The 17,730-nt window shown below is 44.2% G+C and overlaps 1 protein-coding gene across 1 annotated transcript in view; it reads left to right on the top strand.

Annotated features, from left to right (window-relative positions):
- LOC308547363 (uncharacterized protein) overlaps positions 1 to 17,730 on the top strand; it is a 645,955-nt gene that overhangs the window by 284,793 nt on the left and 343,432 nt on the right. The window contains exon 5 of the mRNA XM_081117608.1: positions 6,476 to 6,557. Coding sequence (XP_080973734.1) covers positions 6,476 to 6,557 — 82 coding nt within the window. The remainder of the gene's footprint in view (positions 1 to 6,475; positions 6,558 to 17,730) is intronic.

Below are 17,730 nucleotides of genomic sequence, written 5' to 3'. Positions count from 1 at the left end.
TCCAGGGGAAATCTGAGAACTAATGTGGAACTCTGCTTAGAGTTGCCCTGAGGGAGAGGCAGGAACTTCCAGCAGTCTTTGTTCAAGGCCTTGACTGGGGGCATTAACTCTTTAGTACTTGGGAGAGAATGGACTCCAATTTACAGGGAAAGCCCTCAAGCAAAGAGAGGCAGACATTGGCCTGGGAAGTCTGGCTGGTTGGTGCTGCAAAGATACATGGGATGTAGATGGGGCACCACCTGTACCTGCAGACATCCTCAAGCCAAAGACCTCACTTCCTAGGATTCTAGCTCTGAGCCCACCTTTCTTTTATTCTCCGTTTTCAGAACAAATGTAGATGTTTGGACATGAACTTGATGAGTATTTACCTTGCTATTCTCCTGGAGAAGGTAAATCACTGGCCGACATGTACATAACTATTCAGTCTCCTTGCAAAGCTCAAGCTATTTTAGACACTCCCAGTAAAATAGCCCCACTAGGTATTATATTAGCTTCATGACTCCTCTTATGAAACAAACTCTGAAATGTTACCTATGTTTACTCTCAAATACTCCTTGTTTTCTTTTTAAAAAGACAAGACTTTAAACTTTATAACTGGAAGACTCCATTGTATTTGGTCTTTGATTTGTATGCCTTTCAACAGCCTTTGTCCCAAGGTAATAGAATTTTGACCAGACTATATTCTTTGGTAGGCTACAAATGTAGCCAGGCCAAACCAAATCAACAAGAATTTATTTAACACTTAGTGTGTATCATGATTACCTAAAGTAAATACTTCTAAGCCACATACTGTGTTACTTGCTCTAAGTCAACTTTTCTTCTTTGCCTGTGGTATTACTTGCAAATACAACCAATAAAAAAAATGGAAAGAGAGCTAACAATGGGTTTGTGGGATATAAAGCATAGTTAATTCCTTAGCATTTTGGCTCATATAACATTCTTAGAAAACCTGAGTACATAGAACTCAGGAATTGCCACTAAAAATATTTCCCATGGGTTTCTATTTTCTTTCAATTACAACTTCCTTTAAGAATACTTGAGAATATTAGGTTTATCCAAATGTGATGTGCACGTACAGAAATTTAGGTTAATCTTTTGACTCTATAAAATGAAGGCCACGTGTATAGATGTAAGCCCAGAAGAGTGTTTTTAAGAGAGTAACTCATATATGTCATTCTTTTTAGTTAGAACATAATTTATCTCATCAGTTGAGCCCCTTCTAAAATGCTCTGTGCTTTGAGAGCCTTCACTAGCTCCCCTGGACAGAGTGCGTTGTTTTCCGATTCTACCCTGCCATGCTGTGCTGTATTTACCTATTTTACATCCTACCTGGTGGAGTTCTCAGAGAAGGGATAGTGTCTCATTCACTTTTATATTTTCCTCTTTCCTGTGATAGTGTCTAGGACACAGTGGGTGATCAGCATACACTTGTTGAATTGACCTGAGGAGGAGCCTTCCTTATTCTGATAACAGATATTTATAAAACAAAAAATCAAAAACACAAAAACAAAACTATACTGAATATCATAATTAGTAGTGAAGTATTTAAAGCTTCCCCTTGAGACTGGGAACCAAGTAAGAATTCCTACTGTCATCACTTCTTTTTAGTGTCACATTGCATGCCCCCTCCAGTTCAATAAGGGAAGGAAAAGAAATTTTAAAATTTAAGCATAAGAAAGGAAGAAAAACAACTATCATTAACAGACATCATTATTGGAAAGTAGAACTCTAAAAGGCTCTATAAATAAACTGTAAGAACTAATAAATGAATTTAGCAAGGTTGCTAAATATGAAGTCAATATGCAAAAATCAGTTGTATTTCTACATCCCCACAACAAATAATTAGAAAATGAAATTAGGATAATAGGATTCATTAGCAATAGCATCACACACATTAAATACTTAGGGAAAACGTCTAATAAAATATGTGCAAGACTTTTGCTCACGAAATTATGAAACATCATTGAAAGAAATTAGGGATTGTGGTCACATGCTTTCCATGTTTGTTAAAGCACAGAGTACAGAGTGTACAAGGCACACAGAGTGGCTGGAGAGAGATTTCAGAGTTAACGGGAAGCCAGTTCATATAGGACCTTGTGGGCTGTTTCTTTTACCTACTGCTGTGTAACAAATCACCCCAAACTTGGGACTTAAAACAATATTTAATTGCCTGCAAATCTGCAGTTTGGGCAGGGCTCAGCCAGGATGGTTCATCACTGATCCATGTTGCATCAGCTGGAGCAGCTGGACTGAAGGCTGGAGAATTTCAAGATGATTCTTATACATGGCTGATAAGCTGGTGCTGGATGTTGGCTGGAAACTCAGCCAATGCTGCATTCCTCTCCTTGGGTAGCTTGGACTTTCTCCTAGAGGAGGCTGGGTTCCAAGAGAACAAGATAGTGGTGCATGGCATTTTCATGACCACACCTCAAAAGTCACATAGTGTCACTTTCACCATTTTCTATTGATCCAGGCAGTCACAAAGTGCCACCTAGGTTCAAGAGGAGGAGACATAGACTCCACCTCTATGGGGAGTAGCAAGATTCTAGAAGAGCATGTGAGACAGGAGATGCTCTTGTGGTCACCTTAGAAAATAAAATCTGCCACATAGGCCATGGTAAGGCCTTTGGTTTTTCTCCTCCATGACAGGGTTTTGGAGAGATTTCCTAATTCTTACACTGAGGCTGAAATGTCTTTGGATGAGGTAAATGAAGGGAGACAGTGCACCTGCTTTTTGTCCTGCTAGGTGTTGGAGAGAAGGCAAGGGAGAGAAGTAGGTTACAAGATGAGAAGAGAGGAGCCCTGAAGATGCACTTTCTAAGGGAAGACTCATCAACTTGGATGAAATATTTTTTAGATTACTTTAAAGGGCTGGGTGGAATCATGGAACAATTATGTGCTTGGCAGTCAAAGATAATGGGTTTGAATACTACTCCACCACTCACTAGTTGTATGGCCAGAGACACATAGTAAAATTTCACCTCATTCTGTCCATTAAAAAGTAAAAGGTAATAATAGCCAACAAAGAGCATTTTGAGGATGAAATGAAATAACATATACCCCTAGTATATAGTACAGTTACAGTTATAATAAACAATCTGGAATTAGTAAGTATCGTCACCTCTCTAAATTGCCTATATACATCCTTTCTTTCCCATTCCCTGACCTGGCATAGCTAAGATCTTCTATGATTGGGCAGGACTTCTGGGGATTCTGTCTAGAAACGAGACATAAAATTTACAAAAGACTCTTTTTTAAAATTTATTATTATTTTTTAATCCTCACCTTTTTCAGAGAGAGCAAAAGGGGGTGAGAGAGAGAGAGAGAAATATCAATGTGGGAGAGACACATCAGTTGGTTGCCTCCCACGCTCAGCCAGGGCTAGGGATCTAGTCTGCAACCGAGGTACGTGCCTTTGGCCGAAATCGAACCCCAGACCCTCCTGTCCGCAGGCCAACTCTCTAACCACTGAGCTAAACTGTCTAGGGCAACAAAAGAATATTCTTTGACATTGCAACATCTTTTCATGGAATTAAGCCAACTTGTGTGTATTTTATTTTGGATTATTTAGTAATTATGCATGGAAAGGTTAGTGGAATGGAGAAGAATGAACTCAACATTTCCTTTGAACTGTAACAATTGTAAGCATTCATATGATTTGGGGGACAAAAAGAAAAACTTAAAGGGAAAGTGAACAGATTGACTCCATATAAAGCCAAAAGGTCATGTTGTTGCCATCTCATTGGTAATATCCTAGTTGGACAATACTGGCATAATCAGACTTATAAAGGGGGACTCAGTGGTGGACCAGAGCCACCTCATACCAGCTCATGAAAGTAGATTGTGCACATTTCTTCCTAACTCCATGTTCATTGTCCTTAGTCATCTTAGTAGTTTGAAACAATGAGCCATAATGGGAATATTTACACCACAGAAATTGGCAGAAGCCACAAGTTGGCACATACCCCTTCCCCCACCAAGGCTGGTTCCTGAACATTAACTAGCACACCACTGGACAGACAGACAGATAATGAAGTGAAGCATGTTAATGGCTTAATTAAAGGTAAAGAAACTATTTATATTATATATTAGGATGTTGCCTTTGTTTGTTTTTTTGTTTTTTAATTAATATTTGGAGAGAGAGAGAGATCCATTGATTGCTTCCTGCATGCACCCCAACTGGAGCTTAAACTCGAAACCTAGATTTGTACCCTGACTGGGAATTGACCCCTCCACCTTTCAGTGATGCTCCAATCAACAGAGACACACCAACAAGGGAGAGATATTATTTCTGTTTTAAATAGGCAAACACTACTTATGTACTTGAAGCCAGAGAAAAATCTCTATTAGAACTAATATTTTGAGTGCCAAAGGAGTGGAATGATCACCATCCAATTTAATTAAAAAATGAATTTCATTGTTTTGGGATTTGATGAAAGAAGGGAATTTTTTAAAAGCTGATTTTTGTTTTAAAGTTCAACACAAATTTTATTAATTTAATTAGTTCCTATCAATTTTTAAATAAGCAGTGGCTTAGATTTAATTTGTTCTCCCCCCCATCTTTCTCTCTCTCTGTTGTTTTCTCTTTTTAACCCTACCTTCTCTGACAGTAGGGCTCTGGAGAGAAGGGAAGGCTGTTTGCACTGTGATGATCCTCAAGACTTCTTGGATGGTTTTACCTTGCTCTGTTTCTCCAGGGGTGCAGATCCCTCGGGGGAAGTGTGCCATGAGATTTGCATCCAGCCAATCTTTTCCCAGCTCTCTAGTCATTTTTAATGCAGCCGTAAATTGGCTGAGTCATACAGAGTGGGTGGGTTCAGATATTCATTTCTGAGATATTTGCTGTGCCGGGCATTGTGCTAGCTCCTGGGAGGACTAACTAAAATGGAGTTGGGGCAGCCCCCTCCCTGAGACCACTCATGGCCTGGGGCAGGGGAACAGATGTACATACTCGCTGATCATTAAGCTACAAAGCAGAGAATGCTGGGAAAATCCATGAAAAGTGCCTACAATACTGTCTGAGCACATGATAAGGGCTCAGTACATCTTGATTATTATTATGATCAATATAATTATTATTATTAAGGAGGCAGGTTGCAATGGGAACATCTAGGAATGTATGTGTGTGAGGGGGTGAGGGGCTCATTTTGCCTGGAAGCTCAGCAAAAACGTCACAGAAAGACAGTGCTATCTGCCTCTTGAAAAGATGAGGAAGTGGCTAAGTTCAGGAGAGGGAAAGAGTATCTCTCTGGTCAGGAAACATGTACAAAAGCCTTGCCATGAATATCTGCACACGTTGAGATAACTACAAATATTTTAGCACAGCTGAGATGTAAGGGGTGTGTGTGTGTTTGTCCAGAAACAAAAATGGGAAGGTGAGAGGGTAAGAGTCAGCTTGAGAAGATGCCCCCTCTTCCTGTTGCCAAGATTGTGATTTAGCCCATTTGCCATAGGGACATGGCTCTTCCCTTTAAAAGAAATATAAATAAAAATAACTAACATTGGTTGATGATACTGTATTGCATATTTGAAAGTTGCTAAAAGAGTAGATCTCATCACAAAAAATAAATTTTGTGACTATGTACAGTGATGGATATTAAGGTAGTGATCATTTTGCAATAGATCAAATCATTGTGTCATACATCTGAAACTAATATAGGGTTATATAGCAATTATTTCTCAACTGAAAAAAAACACAGTAATTAAAACCTCTTTGACCAGGTGGTCTCAATTCAGGGAGTCTATCCTCACAAGGCAGAATTTGTTTGTGTCAGAACATTAGAAAAAAATCCAAATAAAGAAGAATTGTGGAATAAGCCTTGATGTGCCTTTAAGTTCCACTAGGTAACTATTAAGGTTGCTATTAAAGAACAGTATTAAATAGTTTGGGAAAGTGCAAACAAGGTAGCATCAACTGAACAAAGTCTAGAAATAAAACTGACTCTAAAAAAGAATCTCAACTCTATTACAAAATGTGCTTAGCTAGAACATTAGGGGGTAATATTCTGAAAGGTTAAAGTTGTTATCTGTGGATAGAGGGGTCATGGGAAAGTTTTATTTTCTTTTTCATATTTATTTCAATCAGAGAAATAAAAGGCAGAGGGGGTTCCAATGCCCAGTGGAGAAGCCAGGTAATCACCCCACAGATCACAGCCTCTCCAGAGCTGCCTGGTTTGTGACATGGGCCCCCCACCATGGACACTGAGCTGTTCCTCTGGGGTTCACAGCCGAGCTGAAAGATAAGGTTTGTGAGCATGGGAGCATGCGAGTGGAGCAATACCCCCAATTGTAGAGTGACAATAAAGCTGAACCCTCTCCAACGAAGGCTACAGGAGTTCTTAGGGAGAGAGATCTGGGTGGCCAGGTGGTGGGGAAGGCATCTTCAGGTGGCGGGATTCAAGCTGGGTCTTAAGGGATGTGAAGGTTTAGATGGATCAGGGGAAAGAAGCAACTCAAAATCTCTTGTGTTTTCTAGCTCTTTATTGAGACGTTTACCCCTCATTCTTGAAGATCTGTCACCCACTGGTGCCATAGCTACATGTCAGTTCTCCTTAGCGGTAAGTGTATTAACTGAGCCAGCCGCCTGGTTGGAAATATGTTTATAATCATATAAAAAGGATTATAATAGCTACCCATTGCTAAGCACTTTACCTGCCTGGTCTCATTAATGCTCACAGGAGCATTGTTGTTTGGACTGGAAAACTGAGGCTTGAGAGGTCAGTTTCCAAAGAGAGTGGAAGGGTGGGAAGTGTTCGGGTGGGGGTCCGAGCCAGGGTGGGGGCTCGGGACTGGCTTTTGGGATGAGAGCAAGTCAACTCCCCTCCCTGAGCAGTAGGAGGTGCTCGGGACAACAGCCTCATCTTACGGATGGGCGAGCAGAAGGTCCCTGCAGTGGGCACCGCGGGCTTTCCCGGCTCTGAGCCTGCGTGGGCACAGGGCATGCTGTCTGAGGCGTGCGGGCCTGAGCGGGAGCCCGGGAAGGAGCACGCTATCGTGAGCATTCAACAGGTGGCACTCTTCCCTCAGCCTCAGCCAGCTCCTGGCGCGGCAGGGGCCGCTTTCACCCAGCCAGCGCCTTAGCCAGGAAGCTGATCTCCAGGGGAAGGCCTCCCCATTCCCCAGAGTGGGGTCTTGTGCTGGGGGCCTCAACTCAAATATTCTGCTCCTAGCCATTCTATTTAGGGCTCCCAGCATCCCCAGGAGGAGCCTGGACCGGTGCCCCCCAGTGCTCCCCTCTGTGGAGGGTGATCCCACAGCCTCTCTGCCGGCCTCACCCAGGGAGGGTCCTCCACCTGTGGGGCTGTCTTTGAAAACAAGAGACAGAGTAATTTCTTGGAACCTGGGTGATTGCTCCGACAGAGAAAGGAGTATGAATATTTCATTAAGGTGGCTCATGTTATTAAACAACATTACAAAACCAAGTGTCTTGGCAGGACTCTGAGAAGCACATATACATGGGTAAAAATAGTGAGAAAAGAGGCCCAGAGTGGGGACAGTCTCATGGAAAGTCCCTGAAGGGCCCCCGAACGGAGGGCCCTGTCCTTCAGGACCCCTCCAGGTCTCCCTGTAGTGGCCTCCCCCACACCTGTTCCCTCGCTCCAAGCACATTGCAAAGGGGGGCTGTGGGGAGTGGGGAACTAAGAAACTTCAGGACAGGTGGCTTTCATACCCCAGAGACTTTGACCCTCAAGACTGGAAGGTTGGGGGTCCTCTCAGGTGCCACTTTTTTGGTGTGAGGGGCCCAAGGGGCTGGAAGAGGCTTACGAACCAGAGCTACCCCAGGAGGCTGCCCTAGCGTCTCAGATGTCTTAGCCAGGGGAAGCCAGGGCTGGACAATATGGAGAGATTGGGATCCATCGTGAGGCCCCGTGACACCCTGTGCACCAGGACTTCTCCCCATGCGAGCCCCAGGCTAGAGGAGACGAGCACACCAAGGGCCTCAGTTCAGTCTCCACCTGAAGCACGAACTCTTTCCTCTGCCTCCCACGCTTCTCCCTCCTCCAGCTCAAGGCTACTTCCATAGAGACTACTTCTGTGTATTTCTGTATAAAATAATTACATATTATTACATATCATTTAATATATTGGACTTAGCACTTGGCATATTTAATTTCTCACAAAGCTCTGGGGTAGATGCTATTCTTACCCCCATTTTACAGATGAGGGCATGAGGCTTCGTGAGGTTAAGTGAATAGCCCAAAGTCACAACTGCTAGTAGATGTCAGAGAGGAATTTAAATCAAGGTTCCTTTGAATCTGGAGCCCCTACTCTTAATCTGCCTTGGTTGTAGAATGTGTGAAAAGCCTCTGGTTTGAAGGCTCCCTCATAATCCCAAAGTGAGGTGTGGGGGAGGGGAACTCATGGAAGAAGTCGGACAATAGCACATGGGGACCAGAGAAAAGCAGGTCATTTATAAAGCCATTTAACTCTAAGCATTTGGGCAGACAACTTAGTTTCTGAGAGCCTCCATTTTCTCAGGTCACTGTGAAAAGGGAGAGTAGAAATATCTGCGATAGGCCCTGCCTAGGGTCTGGCATGCAGTAGGTACGAATAAGTGGCAGAGCCCTTTGCACTTCTTGCTGCTTCCTCAGTCTGCCCAGCTAGAGCGTCTCTTAGAGGAATGGCTTCTGCCCAGGGGGAGTTTCCTCAGCAGGCTGTGACTGGCGACACCAAGCTCGAGCTGTATCTGTTGGATGTTCTCTCCCTGCACCTTGAACTTCTACCTTAATGCTTATCACGCTGTTCTTTAGACTGCTTAATTTTTCATGTAGCTCTCCTCAGCTGAGGCCTTGATGTGGCAGGAAATGTGTCTACCTGGTTCACTGTGGAATCCCAAGGTGCCAGTAGAGACCTTAAAATGTTAGAGTGGTCAGTAGATATCTGTTAATGGACGAAGAACAGATGGATGGAAGAATGAATGGCTGGATTGATTCATGGACTGATGGGTGGGTGGAGGGATGGATGGATGGATGGATGGATGTATGGATGGATGGACGGACTAATGGGTGGGCAGAGGGATAAATGGAAGGAGGGAAGGGTGGACTGATGGATGAACAGAATGGATCACTTGATAATTAGCTTAAGTATCTTCATTGTAACTTTCGATCTCACACAATTCACACTGGTAGTTTTAGGAACACTGTCCTGCTTACTACCAACTCACTTGGCTTCTACCATCCTGAGATAGGTAGAAGCAACACCCAAGGCTGACCCTGCCCAGGCAGATAAGGGCCACTGTCCGACCCAAGCCCGCAAACAAACAAAAACATTTCCTAAGCCTTCTTCACGAGCTTCCAGAAAAGAAAAAAAGAATTCTCTTTGGCAGGAGTAGACGCCAAACTCTATCACTCATTACCACAATCTGCCCTCCACTCAGGAAAAGGGGCTGCTTATGGTTTCTGGAACCTTAGACTCCTCTTTTTTTGTGCGTGTTGAAGGGAAGGAGGCGGACTGATAACTGCTGATAACCAGGCTACTAATTGCGCTGCTTATCAGAAGATGGTCTTTCATTGCAGCGGTTCAAAAGGCAAAGCAATGCTAGCTAGAGCCTGTGTCTTGGCAGTGACAGGGTCCCAGAGGAGAGATCAGGGTTCAGAGAGAAATGAGGTGGGTAGGGCCATTGGAACGCTCTCAATATAATCTCCTGTTCTTATCAACGGCATGTTTCTCCAACACACACTCTCAGTGTACTTGAACTTATAACCTTGGGAAGCAAAATAGCAGCCTCAATCTGTTGGGCCTCAGGGGAAGCAGATTCTAGTTCTGGTTCTGGTTCTTGAGAAAGCTTGAGCAGAGATCAATCCTGGGGTGAGTGGGTCTTGGGGGACCAGGCTGTCTCGTTCCTGGGTCCCTGTACTCCTCCTTCACATGCCTCCTTGCAGATGTCATTTGGGAACTCTCTTATGCCCCATCCTTCTTCTATAGAAGTCATCAAAGTGGAATCAGATCAACACTGACCCACAGATGTATTAGGGACTGAGAAAGCTCCCAGCTGCACCGGGGATTGGAATTATTCCTGTAATCTGAAGCTCCCGTTTGCATTTGGCCAATGAAATGAAGCTCATGTCTTAGAATAACAGATGCCCCAGTAAAGGAAGGTATGGAAGTCAAGAACTACTGCATTTATTCCCTAGAGGAGGGAAAGGCAGTGTAAAGGGACAGAGGAAGGAGAGAAGAGAGGTTTAAAAGGATAGGTGGAAAGAAGAAAGGCACAGTGGTATATAATGCTTATTGGGTATCTGCTTAAGTCAGGAACTAAGCCACATGTTTTCATACATTTTCTGTAATATCCACAGCAATCTGACAATGCAGATTTGTTGACTTACATTTCGTAGATGAACAAACTGAGGCCCAGCAAAGTTAATAAATTTACACAAGGTCACACAGCAACTAGAATTGAAGCCTAGTAAACCTGACTCTTTGTAGATGCCTCTGTCTCTCACGCTTGTGATTAGGTGGGTATTGAGCATGGCCCAGGAAGGTTCTAAGGGTCAGAGGGAAGCATCTGAACTGTGGAGCAGTAACTAGGGCCTTCATACTGGGCTAGCCCCTCATTCTCAAACTCTGAAGCTTACCAAACCTTAGATCCTACTGCCTGGAGGCTGAGGCCCAGGGAGAGGAAAGGTCTTGCCCCATGATTATTTGAGGCAAGAACTGGGATGACAACTGTGATTTCTTGAATCCCAGTGTGGTTGCTCTGGGTACACTTTGAGTCCCCTGTGTAGTCCAATGTGATTATTGCATATGAACTCACAATTCACAGGGGAAATTACATCGGAAAATGAGATAGAAGATACGAGGATATAAATCCCAGATATCTGCCTCTAAGTAGCTAATCTGTAAAATGGGACCACTATGGTACGCTGTGTCCAGGACGGTTCTCATTACTTCGTCCTTCCAGTCTATTAGTAGAATGCCTTTGAAGACATTACTAGGAAGCATTTGGTAGATATAAATTAAATTCAGTGACCTTTAACTCCAGAAGGGAATTCAGGAGCATGGTTCTTTGAGCTCTCAATATTGAGGTTGGTCAAGAGGGTTGATAGGGTTCCAGGGAAGGGGTCTGAGAAGGTATAGGGAAAAGACTCCTGAAATGAGAATGCTTGGTTTTTGCTCATGGATTGATGAAACTTTCCTATAGCCTTTTCCTGCCCAGTGCTTTTTATTCCCATAACAGCATCGCTGAGCAAGTCTCTTGCTTCCTTAGGGCCTTTTGACTGTCCCTTGGATGGCCCCCCCCTTTTATTTTTATAAAGCCCAATTCCTTAGAGTGGCCTGTGTGTCCTCTTCTTGGGAAACCTCACCTCCTATCCCTCCCTCCCCATCCATCCTCAGGTCCTCAGACTTGTCCTGCTGATCTCATCCCTGTTGTCATTTCCTCAGGAAAGCATTTATTGATCTCTGCATGCATGTCACTGTCCCTTCTGTTGTGTGTCTTCTCTCCCATTCAGCACTTGAAATCATTCTTTGATGTTTATTTGTGAGTTACCGTTAAAAAAAAAAAGAAACATAATGCTAAACTCCATGAGGTTAGGGTTCATGCCGGGTTGTGCTGTCCATTGTATCCCTACAATGAGAATATCTGTTAAAGCCAAGCATTTGTTGAACGAACGAATGAAAGGACAGATGGAGCAAGGGATTGAGAGAGAGATGGAGGAAAGGTGGGAGGGATGATCCCCAGGCGTAGCTGACATTTCTCAGAGAAGACGTTTATAGTCAATTACTAAATGGGTCAACCAGTCGGACGTGATCCTCAGTCAACATGGCTCTTTTCAATACCTCTGGCTCCCCAGGGTTCACTCCTCCTGGAAGCCCCGCTCTGGTGCTCAAAGCCCAAAGGGGAGATTCCATGCTCTCTGAGCTCTGGCAACCAGGCTGAGCACATTATTTATTGCAGGAGGACTGCTGCATGCACAGCGCCCATCCCCCACTCTTTTATTACATACTTTCTTGATCAAACTGTAAACCAACCAGAGAGTGCTTAGCAATCATTAACAGCTGTTCTTGGAAAAGGGCGAGATCGCATTATTGTGCATGTCACAGCGCTCACCCGGCCACCGTTCCGCCTGCGCGGCCACGCACGGCCTCCGGAGCTGGAGGCATCGCCGGCCGGGCTCCCGGCTAAAGTCAGAAAGGGGAGGCACGAGGAGTGGGGGGAAGGATCCAGAAAACAATTTCCTCCTTATAAAGTTGCTGAGACGCTGAGGGCCACTGCATTTCGGTTGGCTGCTAAGTGAATATGTAACTACTTTATATATTTCAACAAAATTAAACTTAAACCTACAGAATTAGGTTTATTAATTTCTGTCAGGGCTCAATGGGGGAATAAGAATGGCCATTCATTATGGACACACAATTACTGGAGACAAAAATGAAGCCCAGCGCTATTAAGTATAATAAAAATGTTGAACACGGAGGAAATTTTCATTAAATATAATCTATTCTTTATATTGCTGCACTTAATCCTTGCTGTCTGCTTCTCTGTTTTTCTCCAACCTATTTAATTTTATTACTTAATTTTTTATAAATGTTTCTTAATATAATTATGATTAAATATTTGGGAGAAGAGAAGAACGTTAGTCTCCGAGAAAGAGAAAAAGAAAGAAGAAATCTTCCATTTCCTCTTTTCTCCACTCCTAAAATGATGAAAAATGATGGGGTTTTTTGTGTGTGTGTTTTTGTTTTTTTTAAAAAAGCAAGTGCTAAGTGGTATTTTATTGCTGGGGCAAGCTGGAGCATGAGAGAAGGGAAGGCAATAAATAAGAAAGGAGCACCGATCAGCAGATGTAGTGGATTCTCTATATTACACATTTAAATAAAAGTCCATTGCCTTCCTAAGAATGTCTTGAATATTTGCATGGCCAAACCATGTAATTAAAAGGTAGGCCCGGCTCATGTTATCGCTTGCACTACATAAAAACACTTGTGATCAGGAGCATTTATTCTTCAGCATTTATTCTTTCTGTTTTGGGGGGTACCGGGGGGTGGGGGGCTGTGGATATTGGGAAGCTAGATCGGCAATTCAATTTTCTGTACCCAAATGTGGCCCTGTCACTGTGTCTTCAAGCTTCTCGTCGGATATATTATGATCTTTCTCTTTTTCTTTTTCACACAGCTCAATCAGGAGGTAGCAATCCATATACGCACAGGGTAGAGGGATATTGAAATAAAATAGTAATTGAACATTTAGCCGTTTTGACTAGAATATCATGACGATGTTCAGAACAGAGGGTTCTCGGTTCCACGGCCGCGTCACTGGGGGAGTTTAGTTCTGGGCACCACAGGTTCCGTTTTAAGCGTTAACTCTTTTCTATTCTCTCCCGGCTCTGGAAGAGAACAGAGCTGCTATTCACAGCGGCAGCAAAACCCTGCCCAACCTCCAGGCCCCACTACACGTGTTTGAGTTTCTAGGCGCCATCCTCCCAATATGCTTATTTGTAATTTTACTAAGCTAGGTATTTGGTGTTTACCTAGTAATGATCATGTAAACTGTACTCACAGTGGAGACAGGTAGCCTATGGCATGATGCCATTTTCATTTATAGATTTGTTTCTTTGGAAGCGGAACAGTTTTTGTTGTCATTGTTGCTGCTGTTATTATTATTATTAAGTGTGTGGTTCTGGACATGATTTTTCTTCCCTCAATCCTGCCTATCGTTTGCATGAACCTTGTCAGACTAGGATAGTCTAGTAATACCATCTTCTTGGAAAACACTGAGACTTCTGACCTGCTCCAGCCTAGATTGGTGGCTCTCTGGGTGGTGGACCGCTATGGCCTCAGGATCCCCTTAGGAACAGTTTTGGTCCTCATTTCACAAAGCCCACCTTTCGGCGGAGGGCCTGTGGGTCGCTATATGAACAAGAACATACATTAGCCTTTGAAATGAAATGGACAGCAGCTTTCCACTGGCCCACCTACGCCTGGCACCTCTGCATGTGGCTCCCTTTCAGCAACTACACTGAAAACCTGGATGTCTGGCACTTGCTGGAGCCCCCCAGTCCTCTGAGGGACTTGCTGTTCTCTTGCCAAAAGTTTAGCTGAGACAAATTCCAGAGAGGTAGACTAAGGGATGCACTTCCCAAGGATTCCATATTCCAGATTGGTCATCTCCAAATTGTTTTGAACGCATGTGTGTTTGTGTGTGTGTAGATACATAGACAATGTATACATACATATTTTTAAAAATAAATAACAGATTTATCGTATTGTACTATAGCCATTATAAAACATGTGAAAATTTGAATTTAAAAATGAGAGAAACAACCATAACTTTAAATGGAGGCTTTCATATTTTCTTTTCTATGTATGTATATATGTACCTTTTTGGAGACCCTGACTTAAATGAGTATTTCTCAGACTTCAATGTGCTGGATGGCTTCTTAGAGTTTTAGGTTTCTGCTTTTCTTTCAGACAGTGACTCATTAGAACCTGTGAATCTTCATTTTCTCAAGCACTCTGGTTACTCTGATATCTGGTTCACAGACCACACTCCCAAACACTCACCTAGAAACTCTGAGTATTGCTTCCTTAGTGGGGCAGGTTAAAGCCTAGCTTCTGATTGATGCCGTCACAGATGCATAAGAAAAGACATAGTAGGCTCTTGGCTACTTCGATGGGGAGAACTGTCAGCAGCAACAAAAATCTTTTATTCCTGCACCTTAAAAAGTTGTTGGTAATACCTTCCATGGTGGCTATTGATGTTCCCTAAATTACAAATTCTTCTTCATATTTAGTGCTAAGTAGTGTTGTCATTGTCATCTTTAAAAATGGTGCCAAAATACTGACAGTTGTCTCTTTTGGGTCCGGTATTCTGCACCTCATCCAGTGCTAATCACTTTTCTTATCCTTAGTACTCACAAGAAAGAGCACAAAGAGGTAGGTAACATTACCCTTATTTTATAGATGTAGAAACTGAGGCTTAGAGAAGTAATTTCATCAGTCACTGCTAACACCAAACAAAGGGGACGAAAGAAATGAAAACATCAGCACCTCTCGCCTGCAGCCTCGCAGGGCAACCTGTTGCTCAGAGAAGCGCAGCACTTGCGAGGGTCACCGAAGGAGTGAGTGGTCAAGCGTGGCCTCTGACTCAAGTTCTAGGCCTGCTCACGGCCTAACACCCTCCACCCGGGGCTAGCCCTTACATGGCAGAGCTCTTCAATCCTTTCCTCTGTTTCTCTTCGTTACGTTCCCAGTGGGCTGCTCAGCTTTATGACCCTCCTGTGATAAGCGGAGAGCCACACACAAGAGAATTTGAGTATGACCCCAAGTTCTCACGTTTAAGACCCTGCAAGTGAACAGGGGCCCAACCTTCTGCCTGAAAACCCTCTGTGTACACAGTCTCTGGCAGTCTGCACACCCACCACTCTGGCCTTATGTTTAGCGTCGCAAAACTCTTGGATGCCATGCAACTTTCTCCCTTTTCTACTGGCTTTGGGAATTGTATGCACATGGCCTCTGGGGGCATTTTGATGGCTGGTTTTTCCCTCTATCACAGTAATATTAACCTTGTTTAATAACCTATTAACCAAGAGGATAAAGGTCTTATTAGCATTCACGTGCTTCCTGTACCACTGACATAACACTGCCTTGTTGTGTGTCCAGAGGCTGATTCTTGTTTTTAAATGACAGAGCGCTGATGGATGTAGCAGAAAGGGCACTGGGAGAGGGCCGGGAGGTCGCCTGGTTCAGACGCTGGCCTGCCGCTCACTCTCTGTTCCACCTTGGCGAGTTCGCCCAGCCTCTCTGAGCCTCTGATTCCTCATTTGTAAAATGGGGACAATCGAATTGACATCCATCATTATTCCGACGGTTTGGAAAAATGTATATAATGTGTCTAGCTTGGGACACAGAAGCACTAGCACATATTAGTTCTTCTCACAATTCTCAATCATGTGGGTTTTCATGGAATTATTATGGCCGTCAATGAGTAACATATAACCATAACTGAGTACCCCCTTTAAGATGCTTGACCTCAGCTTCTGAGACAAAACCCATCCTGTCCACCATGATAGCTGTGTCTCTTTATGAGCCCAACCAATTCTTGACAGGAAAAAAAGAGAAAAACCCAATGGATGGGGAAAAAAAAAGAAAAACTCAATGGACAAAGCTACCGTGGATCTTAGGAAATAGTTGAGAGAAGAGACAGAGATTCTTTTTTCCTCTGAAATGGCTATTTCTATAAATTACACATCTATGCCCCAGTACCATCCCAAGCTTGAGCAAATCAAGCGGCCTCTCTGGCCATTTGTGAGGAGTTGTGGGCCGCTGAGTGACATGAAGGCTCCAGTTGTGAGTTTGTGACCAGCTGTCAGGAAAGGGGAGAAGAATGGAGGACAGGCATTAGCCCCGATCACAGAGCGAGTTCTGCCTCCCTCTGACGGAGCACCCATGGCATCTTTTCAGGCTTCACCATGCGCACCCATCCCCCGCGGATCTTTCTCAAAGCAGGTTCACCCCCAGGGCTGGGGTGGGCCCGAGGCCCTGCACTGCTCAGAAGCTGCCACCGGCGGCTCTGCTGGTCCTGGGACCACACCCTGGCAGCAGGCGTGCAGTAGGCATTTTGCACACATCACTCAACCGCCTCAGACACCGGCGGCTCTGCTGGTCCTGGGACCACACCCTGGCAGCAGGCGTACAGTAGGCATTTTGCACACATCACTCAACCGCCTCAGACACTTTCACATTTCCTCCCTTCTCTTCCCGACACCTCTTCTGCCACCAGGTGGGTCTCCTTGTCCTTCCCTGTTCCTGCCACTCTCGTTGTGTCTCTTTCAGAGCCTGAGTAGCTACAAACCACTTCATGTTTAATCTCTACGGAAGGAGTTTGCATCTGGAGATGGTGAAGAAAAAAGACAAAATGAGCAAATAGGTGGAACCGCAAGACTCCGGAAGAAAGTCCTACACAGGAGCATAAGCTGCCAAGTGCTAGTAAAAGGGGGGGCAGTCCTCCCAGCAGACCTCTCGCGGCCGAGGTCCAAGCCGAAAGTTTATGACGCCTGGTGCTGCTGGTCTAGGTGCTACATACACCTGTGGAGACTCACTTTGACTGCCACCCAATGGAGTACTTGAGTTGGCAGGTGATGGATGAGATTCTTGTTTCTGCTATGTTGGCATTTGGGCCACCTGGAGAGATGCAAATGAATGAAGGAATGAAGGACTGAGTATCAGTGTCTTCTCCCCCCTCCCACTGAAGAGGTCAGAGGTGGCGCTCAGGTATTGATTATTTCTTAACAAACTGCAATTGAGAATAGCACCCTAAGGCAAACTGAGGGGCCAGATTGCAGGTTGGTTGAGAGAGACACACTCGGCCTTCCCCAATTCAGTGTTATCTGGCAGAGAAACGTCCAAATGCATTTCTTTAGGGATTCAGAAGAAATATCTTCTCTTTTTTTTTTTTAAAAAAAGCGTCTCCTCCATGCTGTTTCTGCAAATACATTCTTCGACAGAGAAATATTCATCTCCCTCCTGGATTAATTGCAGCCCCGTCGCTGATGGTTTTTGCATTAAGTTCAGCTGCTGCTTGCAGTGGGTAAAGGCACTCTGATTGGGAACAAGAACTGAACCACAGAGGGGCAGCTGCAATTCGTGGGGAAATTATTACCATTTCAAATGTCACTCAGCTTGATTTGTGATTAAGGGGAGCTGAGGCTCCTCCTGTCTGGTTTGCTACAAGAGCGGAAGTCTGCTCTCCCAGCCGGGCCCGCTACATTGTCATAACCAATGCCCGTCACC

This window comes from Miniopterus schreibersii (assembly GCF_964146895.1).
Source record: "Miniopterus schreibersii genome assembly, chromosome: 18".
In the NCBI taxonomy this organism is placed as follows: Eukaryota; Metazoa; Chordata; class Mammalia; order Chiroptera; family Miniopteridae; genus Miniopterus; species Miniopterus schreibersii.
This window is presented reverse-complemented; position numbering and strand designations above follow the sequence as displayed.